At 43.5% G+C, this 23,603-nt stretch overlaps 3 protein-coding genes across 8 annotated transcripts in view; 2 read left to right on the forward strand and 1 right to left on the reverse strand.

Annotated features, from left to right (window-relative positions):
- The window catches only part of KIF2A (kinesin family member 2A), a 60,512-nt gene extending 49,049 nt beyond the window's left edge, over positions 1 to 11,463 (forward strand). The window contains exons 18-20 of the mRNA XM_068423599.1: positions 4,762 to 4,863; positions 7,651 to 7,786; positions 9,694 to 11,463. Of these exons, the coding sequence (XP_068279700.1) occupies positions 4,762 to 4,863; positions 7,651 to 7,786; positions 9,694 to 9,779 (324 nt within the window). The 3' untranslated portion in view covers positions 9,780 to 11,463. The remainder of the gene's footprint in view (positions 1 to 4,761; positions 4,864 to 7,650; positions 7,787 to 9,693) is intronic.
- A 1,723-nt stretch (positions 11,464 to 13,186) lies between these two features.
- DIMT1 (DIM1 rRNA methyltransferase and ribosome maturation factor) lies at positions 13,187 to 19,149 on the reverse strand. 4 transcript variants are annotated; one of them, XM_068423601.1, is made up of 12 exons: positions 19,038 to 19,149; positions 18,665 to 18,738; positions 18,146 to 18,232; positions 17,702 to 17,763; positions 17,500 to 17,593; positions 17,367 to 17,416; positions 16,427 to 16,550; positions 16,223 to 16,315; positions 15,392 to 15,456; positions 15,074 to 15,137; positions 14,462 to 14,568; positions 13,187 to 13,700 (listed from the first exon to the last, which is right to left on the reverse strand). In XM_068423601.1, exons 1-12 carry the CDS (start codon positions 19,096 to 19,098, stop codon positions 13,658 to 13,660), a joined length of 924 nt encoding a protein of 307 aa, XP_068279702.1. In that variant the 5' UTR covers positions 19,099 to 19,149; the 3' UTR covers positions 13,187 to 13,657. The 4 variants fall into 4 exon arrangements, with proteins under 4 accessions (XP_068279702.1, XP_068279703.1, XP_068279704.1 ...); XM_068423602.1 differs by lacking the exon at positions 18,665 to 18,738 and having other exon boundaries at positions 18,146 to 18,213; XM_068423603.1 differs by lacking the exon at positions 18,665 to 18,738 and having other exon boundaries at positions 19,038 to 19,127.
- A 1,439-nt stretch (positions 19,150 to 20,588) lies between these two features.
- Positions 20,589 to 23,603, forward strand: part of IPO11 (importin 11) — a 104,668-nt gene continuing 101,653 nt past the window's right edge. For all 3 annotated transcript variants that reach the window (XM_068423596.1, XM_068423597.1, XM_068423598.1), the window contains exons 1-2: positions 20,589 to 20,720; positions 21,325 to 21,400. The gene's annotated coding sequence lies outside the window, so the exon portion shown is untranslated. The remainder of the gene's footprint in view (positions 20,721 to 21,324; positions 21,401 to 23,603) is intronic.

Here is a 23,603-nt window from a genome sequence, read left to right on the forward strand (position 1 = left end):
CATCAGTTGCATGATGAGTAGTAGGAACCTTACCCTTGAACATCCAGCCTAGTACTGGTAATCGGGGTGCCAGGAGAAGCTGTGCTTCAGTACCGATTACCTCTGAAGCAGCTCTAACTCCGTCATATGCTGCCAGTATCTCTTTTTCAGTTGGGGTGTAATTGGCCTCAGAGCCCTTGTATCCTCGACTCCGAAATCCTTGGGGTCGACCTCGAGTCTCCCCGGCACTTTCTGCCAGAGGCTCCAGATAGGACCATTGTCCCCGGCTGCGGCGTAGAGCACATTTTTAACATCTTGTCCCGTACGGACTGGTCCAAGGGCTACTGCATGCACAATCTCTTGTTTAATCTGTTCAAAAGCCTGTCGTTGTTCAGGGCCCCACTGAAAATCATTTTTCTTTCTGGTCACTTGATAAAGAGGGCGTACAATGTGGCTGTAATCTGGAATATGCATTCTCCAGAAATCTCCAACGCCTAAGAAGGCTTGTGTTTCCTTTTTGTTAGTTGGTGAGGACATAGCTGTTATTTTGTTGATCACCTCTATCGGGATCTGGCGACACCCATCTTGCCATTTAATCCCTAAAAACTGGATCTGCCGGGCAGGTCCTTTGACCTTGCCTCTTTTTATGGCAAAACCAGCTTTCAGAAGAATTGATTATTTTCTCCCCTTTGTCAAAAACTTCTGCTGCTGTATCACCCTATACAATGATGTCATCAATGTACTCCAGCAAATGTTCTGGAGCTCCACCCTTTTCCAGTGCAGTCTGGATCAATCCGTGGCAAATAGTAGGACTGTTTCCACCCCTAGGGCAGTCGATTCCAGGTGTACTGGATACCTCTCCAGGTAAAAGCAAACTGTGGCCTGCACTTTGGTGCCAAAGGAATAGAGAAAAATGCATTAGCTATGTCTATGGTGGCGTACCACTTGGCTGCCTTTGACTCCAGTTCGTATTGAAGCTCTAGCATGTCTGGCACAGCAGCACTCAGCGGTGGCGTAACTTCATTTAGGCCACGATAGTCTACAGTTAATCTCCATTCTCCATTAGACTTTTGCACTGGCCATATAGGACTATTAAAGGGTGAGCGAGTCTTGCCAATCACTCCTTGATTTTCTAATTGTCTAATCAGTTTATGAATGGGGATCAGGGAGTCTCGATTGGTGCGATATCGTCATCGGTGCACCGTGGTAGTAGCGATTGGCACCTGTTGTTCTTCAACTTTCAGAACCCCACAACAGAAGGATCCTCTGAAAGGACAGGTAAAGTAGACAGCTGTTTGATGTCCTCAGTCTCTACAGCTGCTATACCAAAGGCCCATCTATACCCTTTTGGGTCCTTAAAATACCCTCTCTTGAGGTAGTCTATGCCAAGGATGCACGGAGCATCTGGGCCAGTCACAATGGGCTGCTTTTTCCATTCTTTTTTAGTTAGGCTCACTTCGGCCTCCAATACAGATAGTTTCTGAGATCCCCCGTTACTCCCGAAATACTGATGGATTCTGTCCCTTTATGATTCGATGGCATTAGGGTGCACTGTGCACCAGTGTCTACCAGGGCTCAATACCTTTGTGGTTTTAATGTGCCAGGCCATCGAATCCACACAGTCCAGTAAACTCGGTTGTCCCTCTTCTCCACCTGGCTGGAGGCAGGGCCCCCCTAATTAAGGAATGGATTCGTGCTGCTCACGGGGATTGGACCTTCATTTCCCCTATTCACACTTGGGAAAAAGGGATTTGAGGCCCATCTACCCTGACTGGGGTCCTTCTCACTGGTAACTGGAGCAGCCATCCTCCTAGGAAAATTCTCTCTGGTATTGCTTTTAGCTTGCAACTCACGTACTCATGCCTGTAGGGTACTGGTAGGTTGTCCATGCCATCTGCTCATGTCCTCCCCATAACCACGCAGGGCAAACCACAGGATACCTCGTGACGTGTTCCGTTTCCTCTGAGCCGGTCCTGTCGGAGGGCATTTTCTCCTAAAGGCTGCAACACGGGCCTGTGTTGGTAGAGAGTCAAGTTTATTCTCTATCCTGGGCGGTTTGTCTCACAGTTGTTTAAATGAGTCCTGTTTGCCTTAGTCAGTTTTTCCACAGCCGAGATGCGGGCCTGCAGTGGGGAAGAAATACTATCTTCATACTGTCGCATACAGTTAGCCATTTCGCCCACAGTAGGTCATGCCATAGCAGCTTCTCCCCAGACTAATATTGACAATGTATGGGTATGTGTCGGTGGAGCACTCTGCACAACCTTCCGGAACATGGATCGGTTGCATTCCACTTCATCAGGATTTACAGGATCTACAATGTCCCGTGGGTGTCTATAAATGATCTCTTGCACAGCCAGTTCTCTAAGGTAGTTAATACCTTTTTCTATAGTGATCCATTTGCTTAGGTGGCTCATAACATCATCTTTATAGGGATACCTGCTCTTTACAGCTGACAAGAGTCGCCTCCAGGGACTGATAGTGTTTGACCTTCTTGCAAGCGCCTTATCAGTACCACTGTCTCTGGACAGGGATCCCAACTGTCTGGCTTCTATACCATCCAAGTCCATGCTATCTGCCCCATTATCCCAGCATTGGAGCAACCAGGTAATATTGGCTTACCATCATAACGGCTGAAGTCTTTCCTTATATTTCTCAGGTCCTTCAGGGATAAGGAGTGGTAGGTTATCTCTACGTCCGAGTCCTCCTCCTGTGATAGTTCTGCTTTAGAAGGACCTTTCTTGTGTGATGGGTCTGCTTTAAAAAGACGATCAAGGAAACCCCCATCTGTGTCAAGCCCTGACTCTGCCTGGGAAGGGCCCTCACCTGGGTCATGTGATGGCTCTGCCTTAGAAGACTTTGAGTCGTCATCCTTCGCTTCACAAGCTGATTTCTTTCGGTGTTTCTTCCTGGTTACAGGGGCGGTTGGTACAGATCGGGTAGATGCTGCGGTTTGAGTGGATTTAGTGGCTGTAGCGGCAGCATAATACAGCTGTCCCTGCACCGACATTTAATCTTATACCACATCAGAAACTGAAACACATTCAGGACACCGAAAATAAAAACATGCCCCATTCGAATTTCACAGAATCTAGTGGAATCAGCTTGGCAGAAAAGGGGAAGGTACTAAAAGGATCACCTAGAGGACGCCCGGAGCGTGCAGATGAAGTCGCTGCTACCGATTCGCAATTAAAGCTGCCCATTATTGTGTCATAGAGATAAGAGATCGGGATAATAATTGCCCAGTTTATCACGACATAAATCAGTATCAAAACCCATACCAAAACGATACATTTCAACCAGCACCCACTGCTAAACCACATGTAAACACTAACAAACAGCGCATACGGCAAGTAAGGTATTATTACACTTTTAACTCTGAAAAAAGCTCTGTAAAGAGACGAGATAACACAGCATTCAAAAATGACATTACCATCTTAGCTATCTGTTTTAATTTCCAACCCCTCGTAAATCTCAAAGGAAGAAATCTGACACTCCCCCAGCTGAGGTCTCCGGGTCTCCTCCTGCCGGAGCTGGGATTTGACTTATCAGAGCAACCTGTCGGAGCTTCTCTGGAGCCCCATGTTGGGCGCCAATAAATCTGCCATGGTTTAAAGCTGGGCCGGCTATTAAACCTGTGGCAGATGCTCTCTGTTATCCCCCCCCCTGCCCTCCCCCCGAAGGGAAAGGGAAAGGGAAAAGGGAGAGAGACTTACAGGTTGGAAAGTTAAAACAGTTTTAATAAACTATAATAATGAAAAAGAGTATAGTAATAATATTGGAATAATCAAATATATACAAATACGTACAAAACCAAGATCGAGCTCCCCCGATGTCGGCCACGTCACCACCGGCACTGCAGGGCAGGCTCCGGGAAGGCCCAGGCTGGGCCCAGCAACGGTCGAGAGCTGGATTCAGGGATGCACAGACTGGGATTGGGGGCAGCAGGAAAACAGACAGAGTCCTCTTCGGACACAGGCCATAGCAGAAAGAGAGCGAGACCCTCGTGATCCCCCTGCTTTATACCGAGAATGACGTGTATGGGATGGAATACCTCGTTGGTCAATTTTGGGTCACCTGCCCTGTCCGCTCCTCCCTGCAGGTGCGACCCCCCTTCGGCTCTTCACTCGTAAGCAGTGAGGAATTGAGCAGTGACCTTGGTTTCTCTAAGAATAAGTCCAGCAAGAGCTTTTCTGCATAACATCCCTACCGGTGCCTCAGTGATAACTATAAACTTTGAGCGTTATCAGTCCTGGAAGCAGACACTGTCTGCAAAACATGCAGTTAGTTTCAGAAAGTGCAGTTACTTAGAAGAGACTTAGCTGAAAGTAAAAATCACTGAAAGGAAAATTGGCCTGGTTTAGGCCAAACCAGGACACTGTCTATTGCAGTATGCACAACAAAAAGCCCTGACAGAAAATGAGTTTTCTGTAGGCATTAAAACTTACCAGAAATTAACTTTCTTACATTGTGACATCCTCTTCCCACTATTTTAATTTTTTTTTTTTTAATGTGGAATATTCTGTTTTCTGGTATTCTCTAGGATTAGTGGCTGGAAATTTTTAGTGAATGTGAATTAAATTGAACTCTGAACATTTTGAATTTATTGCCCTCTCCACTCATTTCTGGAGATTTTCTTGTTAGAAGTATTAAATTCTGGTTTTGACAGGTTCTGCCTTCTGCATATTTCTTTTCATGTTCTGTGATGAGGTGGATCACATTCAATATATTTCCTGTAGCCACAGTTCTTTCCAGACTAACAAGCTTAACTATTGTTTTTAGGAAGAGGAAGTTTCTCCACAGTTGTTCACTTTCCATGAAGCTGTGTCACAAATGGTAGAAATGGAAGAGCAAGTAGTAGAAGACCACAGGGCTGTATTCCAGGTAAAAGATGGAGCTTTACTTTGTTTTATCCTAATCCAAGAATTCGGGTTCTCCCAATAAAAGTATGTACTCTTCAAGATGGAGGGTATCATCTGGTTATTCCGCTGGTGTCAGAGATTTCTAAGTTGTTTTGTTATGCTAAACCCATTATAGCAAACAAACAAGGACAGATCCCATAACCACTGATCTTTGTCCCTATGATGAAAGAGAAACATATTTCTATATCGTCCCAGAAATTTAGTAAAATTTTCCTTTTCTTCTCAACAAACATTCCTAAATAGACTATGTTCATCATAAGAAAAGTTGCTGTTTTCTTTTTGCTACTTTTATTATTCACTATATTTTCTGTTATAATCCTTTTCTAGCATTGGTGACTGTGGCTTTTTTCTAGTTGCAGGAAGTTTATTCAGATTGGTCTTGAAATTTTCAATTTCACTGTCTGATCTGTGCCAATATTCCTGTGCCAGAGCTGGCAATTAATAGTAATGTCTCTATTGGCACCATTTCTGTTTGGTTATCTCCGTCTAAGATACTGTAATACTCCTTCCAAGTATCTCATATGAGTATCCTTTTGTGACATCTCCCTCTGAGATTACGGAGTGTAATGCTGGTCAGCACCATGGAGCCTTTTACATTCACGAAACAAACTGTAGTAATAAGTATCATTTACCAGTTTTCAGAAGGAAATGTGAATTACTTATATTCATAATGTTAGAGTCTTTAGGCAGGCTGTCCATTTGGCACGTCTGCTGTAAGAGAATAGCAGCGCATTAAAGCTGTAGAGAATATACACATCTCCTCAATTTAGGTATCTTAGTGGAACATTGATGTATGTTCATAATACAATAGGATGCGAAATAACACATTTTACAACAGAGGTGGAGATTTAGTTATTACAAAACATTAGACCTGAAGTAAAACATGCACAAGTGTGAAAGTCTCACACCATATGCTGTAGCTGTGTCCTAATGCTTGTGACTTCTGGTGAGACAAGCTGCGTTAGTTTAAGATGTTACTGCCTCTGTGTGTCCATCTGGCCTTCTGCTGGAGATTACTGCTCCTCCTAGCAGTCACTGGAAGGAAATGTGTCCGAGCCCCAGCTCCTTTCGTTTGCAGCATGGTTTGTTATGCTGTGGATGGAGGTGAGCTGTACTAATACAAAATCTGCCAGCTGTACCAGGCAGAAGTTGTCTTCTGTCAGCATCCTCCTGGAAGCTGCTGTTACAAAACATCCTTTCCTAACAAAAATGCCTAAAATAGATCAATGGAATGAACTGTGCTCTAGACATGTTGGTCTTCCTTTGTGTCTTGGATGTACAAGTTTACATTACATGAGATGAATCCTATCCTAATGTGAGCTCTGTCTGTCCTGAAAGCCTTAAAACATACATGGGGTTTGGAGTATGCTTTCAATATTACTTGGGCTGCTGAGCACAGAGGAAAATACTTAATTTTCGTATTTCAGGCCCAGCATGCCTAGAACTGTCAGCTGCTTTCCTTTTTTTTAAATCAAAGCATTTCCAATGGGATCAGTTCTCCTGATCACAGATTTGCATGGTTCTGTAAGGTTTAAGCTACTGGTTGCATTCTTCTTCTTTGCTGCAGGACTTTTTTTTTTTCCTTTTTTTTTTTTTTTTGTAACATTTGGAGTGCAAAGATGCCCAAGAACTGCTTTAACCAACCTTTACAGTACTCTGATCTATCTAGGGAGTTAGCTCATGCAATAGTGAACTTAAAATAGCTCTTCTTTTATACAGCTTATCTGAAAACTGGTTTTCATTATGGACAGAATTATCTTGGTTCCTTGACTGTAGTACTGACACTATGATGATAGTCTGTGGCAACCAGCCCATACTTAAAATTGAAGCCTGACTTCACAGAATCACAGAATCGTCTTGGTTGGAAAGGACCTTTAAGATCATCGAGTCCAACCATTAACCTAACACTAGCAAGTCAACCACTAAACAATATCCCTAAACAATATCCCTAAGCACTACATCTACTCGTCTTTTAAATACCTCCAGGGATGGTGACTCCACCACATCCCTGGGCAGCCTGTTCCACTGCTTGACAACCCTTTCAGTGAAGAAATTTTTCCTAATATCCAATCTAAACCTCCCCTGGCGCAATTTGAGGCCGTTCCTCTTGTTCTGTCGCTTGTTACCTGGGAGAAGAGACTAACACCCTCCTTGCTACAACCTCCTTTCAGGTAGTTGTAGAGAGTGATGATAAGGTCTCCCCTGAGCCTCCTTTTCTCCAGGCTAAACCACCCCAGTTCCCTCAGCTGTTTCTCATAGGACTTGTGCTCTAGACCCTTCACCAGCTTCATTGCCCTTCTTTGGACTCTCTCTGGCACCTCAATGTCTTTCTTGTAGTGAGGGGACCAAAACTGAACGATGTTTCAGTACCTTCAATGTTTGGTACCCGCCTAAGGGGACATAACCATGACATAAAGTTCTGTTCTCTGATTTTCTTAGCTTTACAACCACCTGATGTTCTGAATTTGAAGAGAACGGGTGTAGCTGGGGTTTACCTGTTGCTGGTGTGACCACTGGAATTAAGAAACAATGTAGAAAACATGCAATTTTGCTGAATTAGGAATAAGGTTTCAGTTTTGCTTAATTAGGAATAAGGTTTCATTTTAGGATTGAAATCTGTTATATATTGAGGTGACTAGACAGTAAAAGCGTGGTCATCTTGAGAAAAGGTCTAATTCACCTCTTCATCCTGAAACTTGTCTCGAAACTTTGCTAAGGTATTTAGTTGGTTTCTTTAACTTCTATCTAGGAATCTATTAGATGGCTGGAAGATGAAAAAGCCCTTATTGAGATGACAGAAGAAGTAGACTACGATGTGGATTCTTACGCTACCCAACTTGAAGCAATTCTAGAGCAAAAAATTGATATTCTGACCGAACTTAGAGGTAGGTTGCTTTTAATCACTTCTGTGTGCATTATTAGCAGTGTGTTTTCATATGCCATGGAGACTTGCAGTAATAACGAGGAGAAAAAAAAGAGTGTGGCTATGTTTTAGTGTCATTTTTCCCCTTATGCTGCCCTGCAACGTCCTGTGGAAGGAGCATTTATTCTGCTGCCTAAGAACAAGTTCACATGTGTGCTCAGTTCACCCTAGTTTAAAGGAAAATCTCTGATTTACCTCCAGGAAGTATAAACTCAATCCTGCAACTTTCCTTTTCTTTTTCTTTGTTCCAAAACAATAAAGGAAGGAAAAAGAAAATCCAAATAAACTGTACAAAAAAAGAAGGTAATGCAATGAGGGAAAAGTAGTAGGAACTCCCCGTTCCTGCTCTGTTGCATTTGGTAGTATAGTAGGGAGCCTGTTGTCCTTTTTAAGACTGTGCTTAAGAGTGGCATTGAGCTACGAATAGCTTGGTTGTTAGCTTGATTTTTTCTTCAGCAGCCTTCCTGTCTGAATTTTGTCAGCCTCTCTTTGTTGAAAAACAAACTGTGGATCATTCGTAGTGCCCAAAATTGACTGTTCCACTCATCTTCTAAAATCAGCTTGTCTTCTTGGTACCTCATGGACATGAATTTCTCTTTTTAGTTTCTGTAACTATTTGGACTCCAGGAGACATGCTATACTGATAGAAATTCAAGGGTGGGGTGGGGGGCTGAGGGATGGGAGTGTTGGGTTTTTTTTTAATATGTGTTAGAAAACTCCTTATAAGATAAAATCTTACTTTTTACTCAGTCTGAGTATCTGCTGTAAGTTAAAAGAATACATCAAGCAAATCAGATGTGGCCTGCTTGCCTTGTAAGCATGCATTGGCACCAATATACTTTAGCAAAGAATTGGAGGTACATTCCTTTGCTTTTTATGGATGATGCTGCTTCTTCAGAAGACAATTCAAGACACCAGCAGTGACAAAACACAGTTTAGGTGACTCCCTGTTCTTCAAAGACTTACTAGATACTGCTTTTGAAACAACGTATTGGAGGTAAAGACTGTCTAAGAGATCCTTGCATCTTAATAGGCGGGATGATATATGTATAGCTTTACAGAAGGGAAGAACCGTTAAGTCAAAAATTCTTTCTTCCAGTATCTTCTGTGTTCTGCTCATGGCACATAACGGTCACTGAGTATTTCAGCTTTTATTCCTTTCACTCTGAGACTGACATCTTTATGCTGTGATTTTGGTTTCCTTCTTTCCATTCTTGGGTATTACTGGGGAATGGAGTGGACAAGAATGGAATAGAAATACAAAAGGATGCCACATTTCCTTTCTCAGGTTTCTCCTGTTCTTATTATCGTTATGATGAAACAAATGAATGATGCATTTATCTATTTACGGTGAATAACTTCCAAAATTTAATCATCACAAATGCTTTTCACATTCATAGAAAAACAGGAGTGAGTAGAATTTACTCTGCCAAGTTTTAGAATGTATAGAAGTGACTGATTGTATGCTAAATAATACAATTTTGTATGCCTCTAAGGATGGTTTGGAAGGTGCTGGGAAGGAGAAGGATGTATGTGGTGTGTACATCCCTATACTCTGTAAGTTAGAAAGAGAAGTTAAGTGTGAACAGGTTACATGCTGGGAATGCAATTGCACAATTTCCAAATGTATCCTGCCTAGAGACAGGGGTAGCATCTAAGAAGGGATGAAGTTGCAAAGCAACTTGTTCATATGGTGAGTATTGCATTTAAGCTTATCTCAATCCTCTCGTAGTTTGCAGTGTCAGCTGTTTTTGTGGAGGAATGTTCTTTGTTGTGCATTAGGGCTGGGATGTGGAGCATCAGGGCTTAGTTTCAAGATCTGCATTGAGCACAGGCACATCAGCACTCATTCTCTCTTTTTCATTAAAGATAAAGTGAAATCTTTCCGGGCAGCTCTACAAGAGGAGGAACAGGCCAGTAAACAGATCAACCCCAAAAGACCACGTGCCCTTTGAAACGGGCCTCTGCTGCTAAAGGAATCCACGAACCTGTACTGCTGTAGCACACATTTGTTATAAAACCCAGTGGCCGTAAGAACTCAACTACTTGAAAGTGTAAAGCGTTAGAAATGTCTGTGGAAATGTCCTGTTTCTTTTTCACCTGAATGACATTTTCAGTTTTGCGTGAAATGCTCCTATGATGTCTACAAAATGCTTCTAGACCAGACAGCACAACCATGCAGGGTTCAGATCTGTGAAGCACTTTGTTTAAAATATTTCATTTATTCAAATCGTGAATCCTATGTTTGGAAATATTTGCCATGTTTTTAATAATGAAGTAAAACTGTGGCCATTAAAAAGTCACAGTATTTCCTATTGACTATGTTCAGTTTTGTTAGGAAGACCAGCTGTGCAGTTTTAAATTGTGTTTGCATGCATGCACACCTGACTAGTGGTTGTACATAACTCCTGCAGACAGCTGTGCTCTTTCTGTTCTGTGCCTTGATGAAGGCTACTTGACCCTAAACATCCTCTTTTGAAGCACAGCCTTAATAAACAACATTCCTTATTTGTCAATATAAATTACTTTTAGCGTGTGTACGTTTTTAATGTGTTTTGAGACTTTTTTATTTTGGTGGCTAGTTTCATTTCAGAGTATGTGCCATATCATCTGAACAGGAACTGCAAGAGCTGTTAGGAGTGGACAAACAGCTGGACATTCCATCTTCTTTGTAAAAATCCGGAATCTAGATTTATTTGAATACCATAAAGAATGGTTATATAATTCTAACATTTTCTCTGTAATAATAATAAAAAAAAACAGAACAAAAACCCAAAAAATATAAATTAGTTGATATATAATAAAGAGTAACGTTTAAGTACTGAGGAGAGTTGTATCTTAGGATAATGCAGATATGCAGTATGTGGTATGGTGTGATAATGCTGTGAGAGTAAAGGTATGATCTGACCTCTGCGTATGGATAACTATCAAAGTTCAGAGATCCAGCTAAATACATACATATTGGCCTTTCACATACTGTTAAAATTTGGCTTTTGATGCATGACAAACTTACATGTACATTAACTGTAGCTCGCAGGTAGATTGAGTAGTTCTGTTGCTTTTAAAAAAAGTAGCTATTTTTCCCTTTGTACAGTGCCAGCAGATGAAAAGTGGGATGAAATTGCATCATTTGAGAGTTTTGCACAATACCTCTACCTAGTGCTAACAGAAATCCAAGTACCTGAATTCTCACAAATGGCGCCATGTGTATCAGTGCTTTTTAGGTGGTGGCACTCAAGTTATTTTTGCAAGTCAGTATCGAAAAAGGATTGACCTTTCATGTAAGAACTTCTTGTCAAAGGAAGAATTGTAGACCTCTCTAGGAGTTCTCCCTGTTTCCAGGATTTCGTATCAGTAGACTTTCCCTTGGAACTGTTTAAAAAATACTTTTGGAATACAAGCTTGTTTGTTTGTGCCAGGCGTGGGGGGAAATAAAGGGAAGGCAATGAAAAGAGAGTTAAAATGACCCAGAGATTCTTGTAGTGTTTAATGTTTGTGTCTCCCATAGGAAGGTGGGCTATGGGAAGCTCTTGTCGCATCATAGTTAAAAATAAAAGAAATCCTGTGTGTAAACATGAAAACTGAAACAACAATGTAGATTTTACATAATGTGTTTAATAAATTAAGGTATTAAATGAATTACAGATGAGAATTTACTTCTGTGAAAGTTCTGTTGTGCTTTGGGAAAAGCTTCACTTTGTAAGCACATCGGAGTTACACTTTTGAAAAGGCCTCTGATTTCAGAATGAATATTTACTTCTGGAGCTAACGCTTCTGTACAAATTTGTCATCTAGGAAGAAGTTCCCCTGAGCACTGTCCTGACTTTAGTTTTGCAGCAGGTCTTAGAAGAAACATCACATATCTTTCTGAGCATTTGTTTAAGAACATCATTCATAACAGGTAAAAGAAAAAAACAATTAAATAGAAGGCAGCAGCTTTTGTTAGCAGGTTATAGTACAGGTTATCATTTAATACCAGAGGGTTTCTTTGAAGCTGCTCCACAGAAATCTTGCTTTCTAAAAAGCCTCTGAAGATTGAGACATGTGACATGAGAAACAGTGGCTTCCCTACTATTCCTCCATGCAAGCCTAGAGCCCCAACCTGGCTGTGGTTTACAGTGGGTACCAAAGAGGACAGAGGCAGTTAGATTTCAGCAGCTTTTTACTAAGCCTTGTAAATGGCGTATGTATGTCCTGTCAGGTAGCAGATGCAAGCTGAAATTGTCTGCTGCGGGGAGACTGTTAAGAGACAGTCTTTGTGACAGAGCCTGCTGTAAAGGTCCAATACACTAATACTGAACCACTGAGAATCATGATAAACAGATTGGGCTGGTTATGGCACTTGAATGCCTGTAGCCCATTGCTGTGACAGACTAGAATTACTTGAACAGGACTAATACAAGCTTCTCTTGATTCCTGTCCTGTAAAACAAAAGCTTTTAGGAAGTATGACACATGTACCCAGCATGTTCCTTCTGTATTAGTCTGAGCATATTGCTGTGGCTACTTACCTCACTCATAAAATGGTTCTATATGCAGTGAAGCAGCACTAGAATCGTTAAATTGTAAAATAAATGAGCAATTCATTTTTCCAGACAACTTCTCAGGATGCTTGCAAATTCAAGTGCATATTCCTGTACATGCTTCTGAATCAATGACTTTGAAATAGTTGACATCGGATGTGTATAAAATGAAGTTGTATCTTATGGAAAGGGATACGCTATACATGAAAAAATGACTTGTGGTAGTTAATAAACAGTCATACCTTCACCCCTGCATGATGCTGCAGAGTAAATAGTCACTGTTTTCCTGAGTGATAAGACAGACCAAAGTGGATTTTCCTTTTGACGGCTGCTATGCAGAGTTAATGCAAATTTCCTTGGGGAAACTGCCTTGTCCTTAAAAACAAATACATAGAATCCAAACTATATTAAGACACTTCCAGTAAGTCTTTCTGTCAGGACACAGGCATGCATTGCTCTAAGACTCACTGAAAGCTTTGATCTACACTCAAACTCCTTGCCTTGAAAGGTGAAGTTTTCTTATAAAAATATCTTTCTTAAAAAAAATAGCTGCTTGAACTTACAGTTGACAAAAAACCCCTTCTGTGTATGCTTGTGAGCACTAGCCCTTCGGTAATTTTCTGCTGGTTCCTACAGTGGTTTGATGGCAATAGCAAGAGGGTAAAGGAGATGATAGTGGTAGTTCCAGGAACCTCAATAATTTTTTTTGTAAATGATACCAAGCCCACAAGATAAATGCTCTTGTTTCTGAGAAACAGTTACTGGGATTTCTCCAAGAGAAGCAGATTACTAACAGACTTGGAATGTGGGTAGCTCCAGAGGACAAAAGGAAGACAGGCATTTCAAATTAAAAGAAAGTATTTAAATACACTTTAAAACGAAACAAAACAAAAACCCCAAAATCCCAAACAAATGGAACAATTACAACTCTCTTTTTGTTGCCCAGACCACACTTCTGGGCTGTACTGTTGACTGTTGTGCAAGAATAGTGAAATCCATGATCAGAGACATAGATTTCAATTATGGCAGCATCAATCCATGTTATTTGGTATATTTAAAAATACACTGTCATCTGGAAGTCCAGCACCTCACTTCAGTCGTGAAGGAATTTATCACTTTTAAAATACAGAGCAGCAGCTTCTTGCCTACTGTCTGTGATAAAATTGCATGTAAGGTTTTAAAAAAAAACAGTGTGTGCACTGTATTCTGTTCACTGCTTCTGTGAGGAGAGCTTGTCCCACTGTAGTCACTCTGGCTTAGGTAAGACTTCGGTGACAAAATACACAACATCTTTCATTCTTCTGGTGGAGTCTATGAGAAATGAATGCCTTCTGAATTGAAGCCATGCAGCAGTCTGAAAGAGTGAAGTATTTATGTTACAATTTCTACTGATTTATACTTTAGCTTAGGGCATTTCTAAGATGTGCTGGCTGGCAAAGAACATATGAAAATAGTGTGAAAGCAGCCATCACTGCTCAACTGTCATAAAGAATTGTTACAAATCTTAAAGTAAAAGTTATTAGCAAACTTGCCATTTTAGAGGTGCAGGTATATTTTCCAGTGCAGTTAGTTACCTTGTATCCTACTAGGTTTACTACGTTTCTTTGAAGAGCAGTAGCTGTATGGTCACAGTAAGAAACTGCTAGGAATTCTTATCTTAAATTAGGGGAGGATTCAAGTTGACACTTAAATTAACTGACCAGAAGTAAGAGCAGAATATAGCAGGTAATGACTCAAATTTCCAAATTATGCTATAGACTATGGCCTAATCCTCAACACAGGGAAGGGCTGTGTAAGTCCCCAGGGCAATTATAATAACCAATTCCATTATTAAAGCCATTTTTAGAGGAGACATAGAAGGGCTTAGTACACAAGTACCAGAAATAAGGATCTTTAGCTAGTTGCTTCTCAATACTGTAAGCGGCAGTTAAAATATATATAGGGTTTAAGTGTTTGTTCATGTTCAGGGCTGGAAGCAAGGAGTGTCTGGTGTTGAGATGAAAACAGAGGTAGTACTATTCCTGTGTAACCCAATAGTAATCTGTGCTATACAGGTACAGATGCAGATAGAATTTGAAGAAGTTTAAAAGGAAGGCTAAAGAGAAAAAAAAATACCTAATGAAATCATCTATATCCATTGAACGGGCTCGTTTTTCAGAGTAACCTGTATTTTTTAGCACTGTCCGTATTTTCTCTGCAATTTTGAAGTTTCCAGGTATTTCCTGTCAATGGAAAATAGATACAAATTCATTTTCTATTCCCAGCATAGAAAAACGTTTATTGAAATAATCTATTCTTTTCCTGCTTTTAGAATAATTCTTGTTTCAAGTGATAGAAATAAGCTATATTTTTTCTTGTATGGATTACTGTATTCTTCTATTCTTCCATCTGAATTTTTATACCTCAGCTCATTCACTATAAATGAATCACAACAATATTGCTAAGCAGATGCAAAAAGTTTTATTAGATTCTTATTAGATGAGTAAAAGTCCTTGAGGCATGTACAGCCAATATATTAATAACATACTCAGCTTTTAGCTTTTTCACTGTAATTTAGCGACCGTTTTAGATTTTTCCCTAAGAAAAAAGGCAAGTTCCTCCCTCAAACTCTCTTGGAAAAACTTTAACATGTTAAGCTTTTCAATGTTATTTTTTCACTCTTATAAAAGTCAGTACGTAGGTCACAGTACACAGAAATAGAATTTAATATATTAAAAAGGAACTTACTATATTATGTAAGGAACAATGAATTCGGTAATTATGATCCAGCAACTGCTCTACAGCACTTGACCTGAAAGAAATGTAAGTTTAGAATGAAAATAGTATAAAATACTGTAATGACTACACGGAGCTGTTCTTTTTAAACAGCTGCCTAGTTTTCTTCTAAAAGAAACATCTTGGGACCTCAGCATAAATCCTCCATCATGGTTTATCCCAGACTGTGCTGGCATGCATATAAAACTGCTATGCATTTGCACAAAAGAAACAGTTAACTGGATGGGCTCTCAAACTTTGAAAATATTTCTTTTAATAGAAGTTACTTACTTAAATGCTGCAGAGAGTGTCTTGTTTTTCCTAACAAAGGCTATCCTTACCAGACCATCCCACTCCTGAAATAAAAATCCCAGAATTTACAGAAAGGAACATACAGCTGCTACAAACAAGAACAGTCACCACTGACAATTTCACAACAATATTGAACACAAAAATCTTTCAGGAAAGTATCTTTCTAAACAATTCAAAACCAGTCCTGTCCTGGACAAAGCAATACAAATGGAGGAGAAAATACTTCACCCACAAAAACCTTTGAATTGTTCTTTTTTTGTGCCTAGAGACTATTGGCCAGATCTTATGTGCTGAGAAGGCAGATACTTGAAGAAAATACAGCTAACCTTGGGCAAGGCTGAAACGGTCTTGAAGATCAAAGCGTTTTAAAAATTAACTTTAATAATACTATCCTGTATCATCTGTCCTCTGAGATTATACACACTCATCTGAAGATAAGACTTCTCATAGATACTCCTTTGATCATAACCAACAAAGTCATTAGCCAGAAGGGTCTCTGGGAGATATAAACCATGATGAAAGAGACATTATTACTAGCAACTCTCCAACTGACAGGGAGATGGTATCTCAGTCTTGTCAGAAATACTGTAAACAAAGGTGCATCTGAATTCATGGTGACAGGTTCAGGTAAGGTCCTAACACAAGCCTGATCAATACAGGAATAAGTATTTTGGAATTATGTAAATGCCAATGAATAGCTGGTACTTAGTAGTGAAAACAGCACATGGAACTGAGTAGTAAGTGAAAAGAAAAATCAAATAAGTATTATCACTAGTATGTTATGTTGTTACTAGAGTATATGACACTCACCTGGAAGTTGATAGGTGGTGGTGGGTTCTTTGGCTCTATTCTGACAATGCTGGATTCAACTTTGGGAGGAGGCCTGAAGTTGTTCTTTCCAACCTGTCAGTCAGGAGAAGTCAGGCAGCTGTGTGAATAAGCAGCAAATCCTCACGTTCCTAGAAACATTCTTCTATCTTTGATAGCTCTGTTAGCTGACACAGAATAACGTACCTTCATCAGATGGTCCACTCGAGCTAATAACTGAGTATTAATAGAGAGTCTGCAGTATAGTTTAGTTCCTGGTTTTGCAACCAAACGAAGTGCAAATTCCCTTTGAAACATAAGTATGGCACACCTGAGAATAACAGAAATGAGAAAATGAACTCTAAGTAATCAAGTCAAAAGCCAAGTAACACACTCGGAAAACACCGGTTTTGCCTCAGCGCTTAGAAGCGTTAAAAGTTTGTCATAAACAAACTCTGCCTTAATTAGCTCAGAGTGTGTTAAAAACACCACAAACTTGGTGAAACCGTCTCAATCTCCTCAAAGCTACACTAGATTTTGATTCTTTATACTGCTAAATGGATCAGGATCAAAGAGACAAAGGCTAGTCTCAGAGTTTGGTGCCTGACTATAACAAATCATTTTGAATAATTCTATGAGTCCTTCAAATCCAAACTCTCCAGCTCCAAAAATTGACCAGTAGTGTCACTAACGTTAGTGCTTCAGTGAAAGAAGCAAAAAACTGCTGAGATGATTGAACACCACACAGAAGTACCTGGGCAGTTATATTTTTAGACCAGACAACAGGAAGTGTCTTGGCTTCGATCCTACCCTTTCCACCTTTCCTTTCTTAGGTAGGAAGGCATCTGAAATGCTACAATGCCCTACTTATCGCTGGAATAACAATTAGTTATAATACTAGTGTAAAGAGGGGCAATTCCTGTTTTCATCAGCTGGACACTCACTGATGCCAAGACTAAATTTTCTCCTCATGCTTAACACACTGACATAGACTAACTTCCAGGCGCTGGCAGGTTTCATATTACAGAAAAATTTTGGTGCGGCTCCATCAAACTCATCTTTTAAGAACTAAAAAAATTTGATTTGGGGATATTTTTAAACTATTTTTTTTCTATCAGGTAATACAGAGCTCTGTTCCTCCACATACCTGAAAAAAGGTCTATGAAGCAACAACTTGAAAACAAAAGGTGAAGAAATCTGAGGAAAAGAGCAATAGCGTTAGTGTAATTTCTGGGCAATTATCATAAAAAATAAGTTTTGCCATATTATTTAGCCCATACCTGGTAAGGCAAGTTAGCCACACATGCATCAAAGAACGGTAAGTCTGTTTTCAAGATATCTCCAACCTTGATTTCAAGTTTGTTTGCCAGACAGCTGCGGGAAAATACACTCTGGTTATCTTCAGAGAAGCATGTTGCCAAAGTTTTTGCCAAAGCAGCTCCACTGCTTTAAGTCCTCCCTGTTTCCACAGTTGATACTTACGTGCCCTGGACTCTCTTCTGAAGTTCACCAACAAGTCTAGGGTCAATTTCACATGCAATAACCTGAAAACAAAGTATATATTTGCAACTTTATATACCTCCTCCTAACTAGGATTAAAATTTTGATAGTAAAAAACCCCCTGTATCTATTGCTACAGGTTTAAATCATTCTTAAAAATCCTCTATTAGGCTATGAACCTTCCTGCCTCCCCAAAAACATGCAAGCCTTACCACACGAATGGATAACAGCAATGTAGTTTGATAAAACCATACCAGATTTACATGAACAGCTAAAAACTCCCTGGAATTATGAAAATGTTAAGAAAAATATCGATGGAGTAATTCTACTTATTTGAATCAAGCAGATGAAGATCCTTCTGTTTGCCACAGTCTAAGCTACAATATGGTTAAGAGCTTGGGAAGGTGGGGGGAAATTCGCACTTACTTTTTTTACTTTCTCTAACATCTTTACTGTCAGGTTACCAGTTCCTGGGCCTACTTCCAGAATGACATCTGTGCATCGTAGGGCAGCCTAAGAACAAATGACATTTCAGTTCTTTTCCTAGAACCAATTTCAAGCAGCCATTTAATTTTATAATGAAAGGTACATTCAGCAGAGGAGTGTGAACGTTGTTTAGGCAGGGACGAGAGAGAAATGGTGAGAACAAGTATGTCTTAAAGCTAATTTGTGAGAGATCTTTGGCCAAGTGTAGAAAAATAAGCAAGTGGCCACATTTGGGGTAGGCGGAAAGCAGCAATATCAGGGCAGTAACTGCAGTACAGCAGGAAGGTCCCTCCACAACCACAGAAAGGCCACAGGCATGGAAGAGGACAGGCTGCACAGGGAACCCTCAGCCAGCTCCGCCGGGCGCAGAGCAGCCGGTGCTGCGGTGCCGGGCCACAGCGCCCAGCTCACGGCCCCACGGCCCCGCAGCGGCTCCCGGCCCCCCGCCCCACCAGCCACCTTCTCGATGATGCTGTTGACGACGAGGGGGTTCTTCAAGATGTGCTGTCCGGCGCCGGTGTTGAAGAGGATGCCTAGGGCAGAAAGCAGCCTTACTCCGGCTGCGAGCGCACCCCGCGGAAACCCGACGGCAGACGCTTTTCGGTTTCTCTCCGCCGCCGGCGATTACGCTTCTCCCGGCCCAAACCGCGCTCCCCGCCGGCAGCCGCCCTCCCCCGGGCCTCCGGCGGGGCCGCTCCCAGCACCCAAGCGTCCCCGCAGCAAGGCCATGCGCAGGCCCGGCCCCGGCCCCCGGCCCCCGGCCCCCGGCCCCCGGCCCCGGCCCCCGGCCCCGCTCCTGGGGGCGCTGCCGCTCAGCTCGGCCCGCACTCACTGGTGGCGCGGCCCTCCCGGCGCTCCTGCCGCGGCCGCTTCCCCGCCCGCACCTTGGGCATGGCGGCGGCCGCGCTCAGCCCGCGCCCGGCGCACGTGCCGCCCGGCACCACGATTCCTGACCGGCGGCGCGGCCGGAGCGCCTCACAGGAGGCGGGCGGGGCGCCGCGGCGGACAGCGTCCCCTCGCGGGCCGGCGGTGTCTCCGGCCCGGGACGGGCGGGCGGGTCCCGCGGCAGAACCGGGGGCGCGGGTACCCCCGGGACAAGCGGGGCCGCCCCCCCCGGAACCGGCTCAGCTGTGTGGCGGCGTCAGATCGCCCGTAGTTACGAGTTACAAGTCGCCGGGAGAACGAGTAGGTTTCTCGGGAGGAGCTGCCAGGCAGGACACCGAAATGGGGGTGCGCAGAGCCCCAGTGTCGTGCGGGATGACAGCGCGCCTTCCCGGCTACGTGCGCGGTGTTTAATGAACAGTACGCGCGGTGTCAGTGGTTTTATCACCGTGCGGTGAGGGGCGACACCGAGACAGAGGCAATAGCCCGGGGCGGGACCCGTTCCAGGTAGCCGTGCATGAAGGGAAGGTAGGAGGAACTGAGAGAGAACGAGTACCAAGGGGAAAGAGGAAATAAACTTCTTTTTTAATAGAGGATTTTCTCTGGGTCAGAACATTAGGCGTTACGCTGCTGTACAAAACGAGCTGGAATTGCTGCTGCTTTCACCGGTCCTGGAGGGACAGCCTGGTCCCAGTACCTGCTACCTAACACAAACCGTACGTTTTAGCCTTGGAAAAAAATGATCTAAAAGGCGATTCTCAGCCATTTCTGCTGATAACTCAGCACGATGCTTTAGCGCACTGACTCCGCGCGACACAAACGGCCCGTCAGGTCATGACGCTCCCCTGCGGCGTGCAATGTCCCCGCTCCCCGCCGCCGGCGGACAGGCGGCTCGGCCGAGCGCTGCCGCCGGCTCCCGGCGCTGCCAGCGGACAGGCGGCACAGGCCGCGCTGCGGGGCTGCGCCCGCACGCACCGGCCCCTCACGCCACGCTGCGCCCCGGGCTCCCGGCCCTGGGTGTCACCAGGCGCTGTTGCGGTACGTGTTATTCCCCAGAACAAACAAAAATAAAGGCACACAACGTCAGACAGCTCGGTATAAAATTATGTACGAATATTATTGTCATACATTAATATCATACATCGACTGCCCTCGACACCCTTCTCCCCGTGGTTATAACCGTGCAGAATAACCACGTAACACATCATTAACACTCCGTCACAAGCTCCCGTTCCCCGCAGCCACTCCCAACCCCCACACGCCGACCTGGCCCGCAGCTGGCCATCCCCCGCTCTGACGTCACGCACACGCAGGCAGCCGCACGCGGCGCCGCCGCGGGCCCTGCCCCGCCCACAGCCCCACAGCGGCACGCGCCGCCACAGGCCCCGCCCACGCCGCTGGAGTCTCCGCCCCCTGCGCTGGGAGGTGCGCGCCGCGCCCCCCTCCCTTCTCCCGCCGTCTGGCGGCTTACCGCGGGGGGAGTCGGCCGCGTGTCGCTGGCTAGTGGCGTCACGGCGCGCGCCGGGGTGCCGCAGCGGTAGCGGCTGGTCCCGGCTGGTGGCGCGAGCTTCGGAAGAGGCGGGGGTCTCGCGCACCCGCCCTGCCCCGCGCGCGGCGCCGGCAGCCGCCAGCGGTGAGCCACGCGCCGGGGCCGCCACCGCCCGGGGCCCTCCCGCCGCCGCGGGCCGCGCTGCCGGGACCCGGCGTGGCGGGCGGCCTCCCGCCGCTCTCGGCGTGGTGGGTGGGTGGGCGGGCTGGCGGCGCGGAGCCGGTCGGGAGGGTGGGCCGGGGAGAGGGGGGGAAAGCGCCTTCGGCTTAGAGCGGGGCAGCGCTCGGGGGATGGAGCCGGGCGGCCGCTGTTCCGCCGCCCGTACGGCTGCGGGAGCTGCCCGGCGCTCCGCCGTGCCAGCGCAGCGTGGCTGTCGCGTTGTGTGACATCTTCTGCGCTGGCTTGTGCGGAGTGCCGGGGATAAGGCGGCGCAGCTTTACGTTTCGCATTGTTTGGCAATGGCAAGGCGCTTTCTCAGAGTCACAAGAACTGTTACCTAATTCCTAACAGGGAACTATTTCCTGCTGTCGCCTTGAAACCGTTTTCAGTCTGGGCAGAATTGACGGGAAGGCATCGTAAGAAGATGAGGCATTAAGTCGCGTGTTTTGTTGACAGAACTTGTTTTTCGTAGGAAAGGGCAAATGTTGGCCTTTATTAAAGGTCGCTTGTTTTTTTTTCCTTCCTGCAGGTTAAAGAACAGCAGCTGAAGTTTTACTGTAAACCAGATTCGTCGCTAAATCAACGGTGGGGTCACTGCCGCAGTGGTGAGTTATTTCTCCGGTTTGTTACCTTAGAAGCCAGCAATGTGTAAAATGTAAAAATGTGGCCCTAAATACAGTACTGGTGCTGCTTCTTACTTCTGCTTCTGTGTACCTTGCTTCCTGTGTCTCATAGATGAAGTGATGTCTAGAATGTATCTGCTGTGGCTTTCAAGTTGGCGTTCATAATATGTGAGAGCTACCTCAGTTCTTACAAATAGCATGTTCCCTATGGGTTTTGGTTTCTTGAAACTTCATTTCAACACCAGTTTTTTTTCATCGCTCTCTGCTTTTCTTCTCTTATTCTTTTCATTGTACCGTTCTGCAGAAGGGCATTTAGTACCATAAATGACATAATGAAGGTTTTTGTTACCCAAGTTTTACGTATAAAATTTATAACTGTATCATCAGAAGCAGTTTTTCACTGTGGTTAAACTGAAATCGTTTCAGAACGTGAGGGCAGACTGAAACTTGCGTTTCTGTTTTAGCTGTTGCACACTAGTTTGTTACGGAGTGTTCTGTTATGTCTTTTTGAAAGTCTGTTAAAATGGGGTGCACTAGGAAGAAGTCAAAGGAATGAGACTGGTCATCCTATCAGCTTACTACTAGACAGGAAGAACATTGTTCTGTTGTCTCTGTGTATGTGTTCGGGTTTTTCTATCTCATCAATACTAAACCCTATGAGTTCTTATGAGTTATGTTCAAGCAAATCCGTGGAATCGCACTCATTGTTTTACTGCCTGTGTTTTCTGTTAGGAGTTTTTGGTCAGTTTGATGCTTTCCATTTAACTCAAAAAGCCACTCTTCTACTCAATAATATTAAGTAAGTCAGATTACATGGAAAATATTACCAGCCTTGCGCATTGCTGTCACTTATTCCTATGTTCCTTCTTGCTCTTTGTGCTTTTATCCTTTGTGTCTTATGTGTGCTGATTTTTTTCAGACCTAAGTTTTAGTTTCAGTGTCGCGTTTTTGTAAAAATAAATTTGTAGAAGTTCTATTCCTCTATTTCTGTTAGTAGCAGTACAGGAAAAAACCCTGTAACTCTTTCCTACTTAAAGATTTTTCTTTGTCTTCTTTACTGTGGCTTAAATTGAGCGAAGTACAGACAGCCTTGTTCATTTACGTAAATAAATATTAACCTGTTGTTTTGAAAAATCTCAGTAATGACTAACATTAGTCATTGTAGTGATTGTGGTCATCAGTGTAGTCATTAGTGGTTTTGAGTAGTACCTTGAATAGCCACGATGCTGGTGGTTCTTTTGGTTTTACTGCTCAGTAGAAATATTAACATACGGTGTGATTGATACAGGTACTATAATGTTGGGAAAGAGACTCATGGGAAAGTTTACGGAAGGCTGGAGAGAGATTGGTTTAACTGCCAACTGTTCCTGAAATTGACAGTATCATAGAATCATAGAATAGTTTGGGTTGGAAGGGACCTTAAAGATCATCTAGTTCCAACCCCCCTGCCACAGGCAGGGACACCTTTCCTCTAGACCAGGTTGCTCAAAGGCTCATCCAACCTGGCCTTAAACACGGCCAGGGAGGGGGCAGCCACAACTTCTCTGGGCAACCTGTTCCAGTGTCTCACCACTGTATCCTTAAAAGCATTGCTAATAGTCTTATCAATATCTCCGTGAATGCTAGCGTTCCTGTTACTTGTTTCAGAAGGTGACCCGTAAGTGGTTCTTGCAGCTTTTCAGAGTGGGAACTTTGTTTTTCATGTTTTCCTTAAAACAAAAGTGCTGGAAAAGACAGTCTTGAGTTTCTACTTCAACCTCCCAAGCTGCAGTTTATAGCTTTATCATTATTTACTAGTTATATAATATGCTGATAAGAAGTGTTTGGCTCTGTCCTCTTTGTAAGTGCCGCTCAGGAAGTCAGTTGTGTCTACTAAGTCTTCCCTTAGCTTGTACTTTACTAAACAAGTCCTTGACCTCTGCTGGTAGGTAATTTGCTTTAGACCCCAGACCATCTTAGTAGCTCTGGCCTCTCTCCAGTTTCTACTCTTCTTTCTTGTACTGGGGAAGGGGAGAGTTATGATGACAACACTGAAGACAGTATTCTAGAAGCAGTCTCAGATACGGCTGAGTAAAGGAGGTTAACGGCATCCCTAGAGCTACTTGCTGCATTCCTCTTAAAGTAGCCCAGTAGGTATTTGGATTATCAATGAGAGCATGCTGTATTTTGGGTGGTGTATTTACCA

Source organism: Nyctibius grandis, chromosome Z, assembly GCF_013368605.1.
Source record: "Nyctibius grandis isolate bNycGra1 chromosome Z, bNycGra1.pri, whole genome shotgun sequence".
NCBI classification, from domain to species: domain Eukaryota; kingdom Metazoa; phylum Chordata; class Aves; order Nyctibiiformes; family Nyctibiidae; genus Nyctibius; species Nyctibius grandis.

What these genes read in the sequence shown, in the direction of transcription:
- DIMT1 (XM_068423601.1), bottom strand. Translation starts at nt 19,098, where the DNA reads ATGCCCAAGGTGCGGGCGGGGAAGCGGCCGCGGCAGGAGCGCCGGGAG. An exon ending in CCGGGAGGGCCGCGCCACCA is followed by an intron (nt 18,739 to 19,037) that starts GTGAGTGCGGGC and finishes TTTCTGCCCTAG; the next exon opens with GCATCCTCTTCAACACCGGC. An exon ending in ATTGTTCCTTACATAATATA is followed by an intron (nt 14,569 to 15,073) that starts GTAAGTTCCTTT and finishes TTCCATTGACAG; the next exon opens with GAAATACCTGGAAACTTCAA.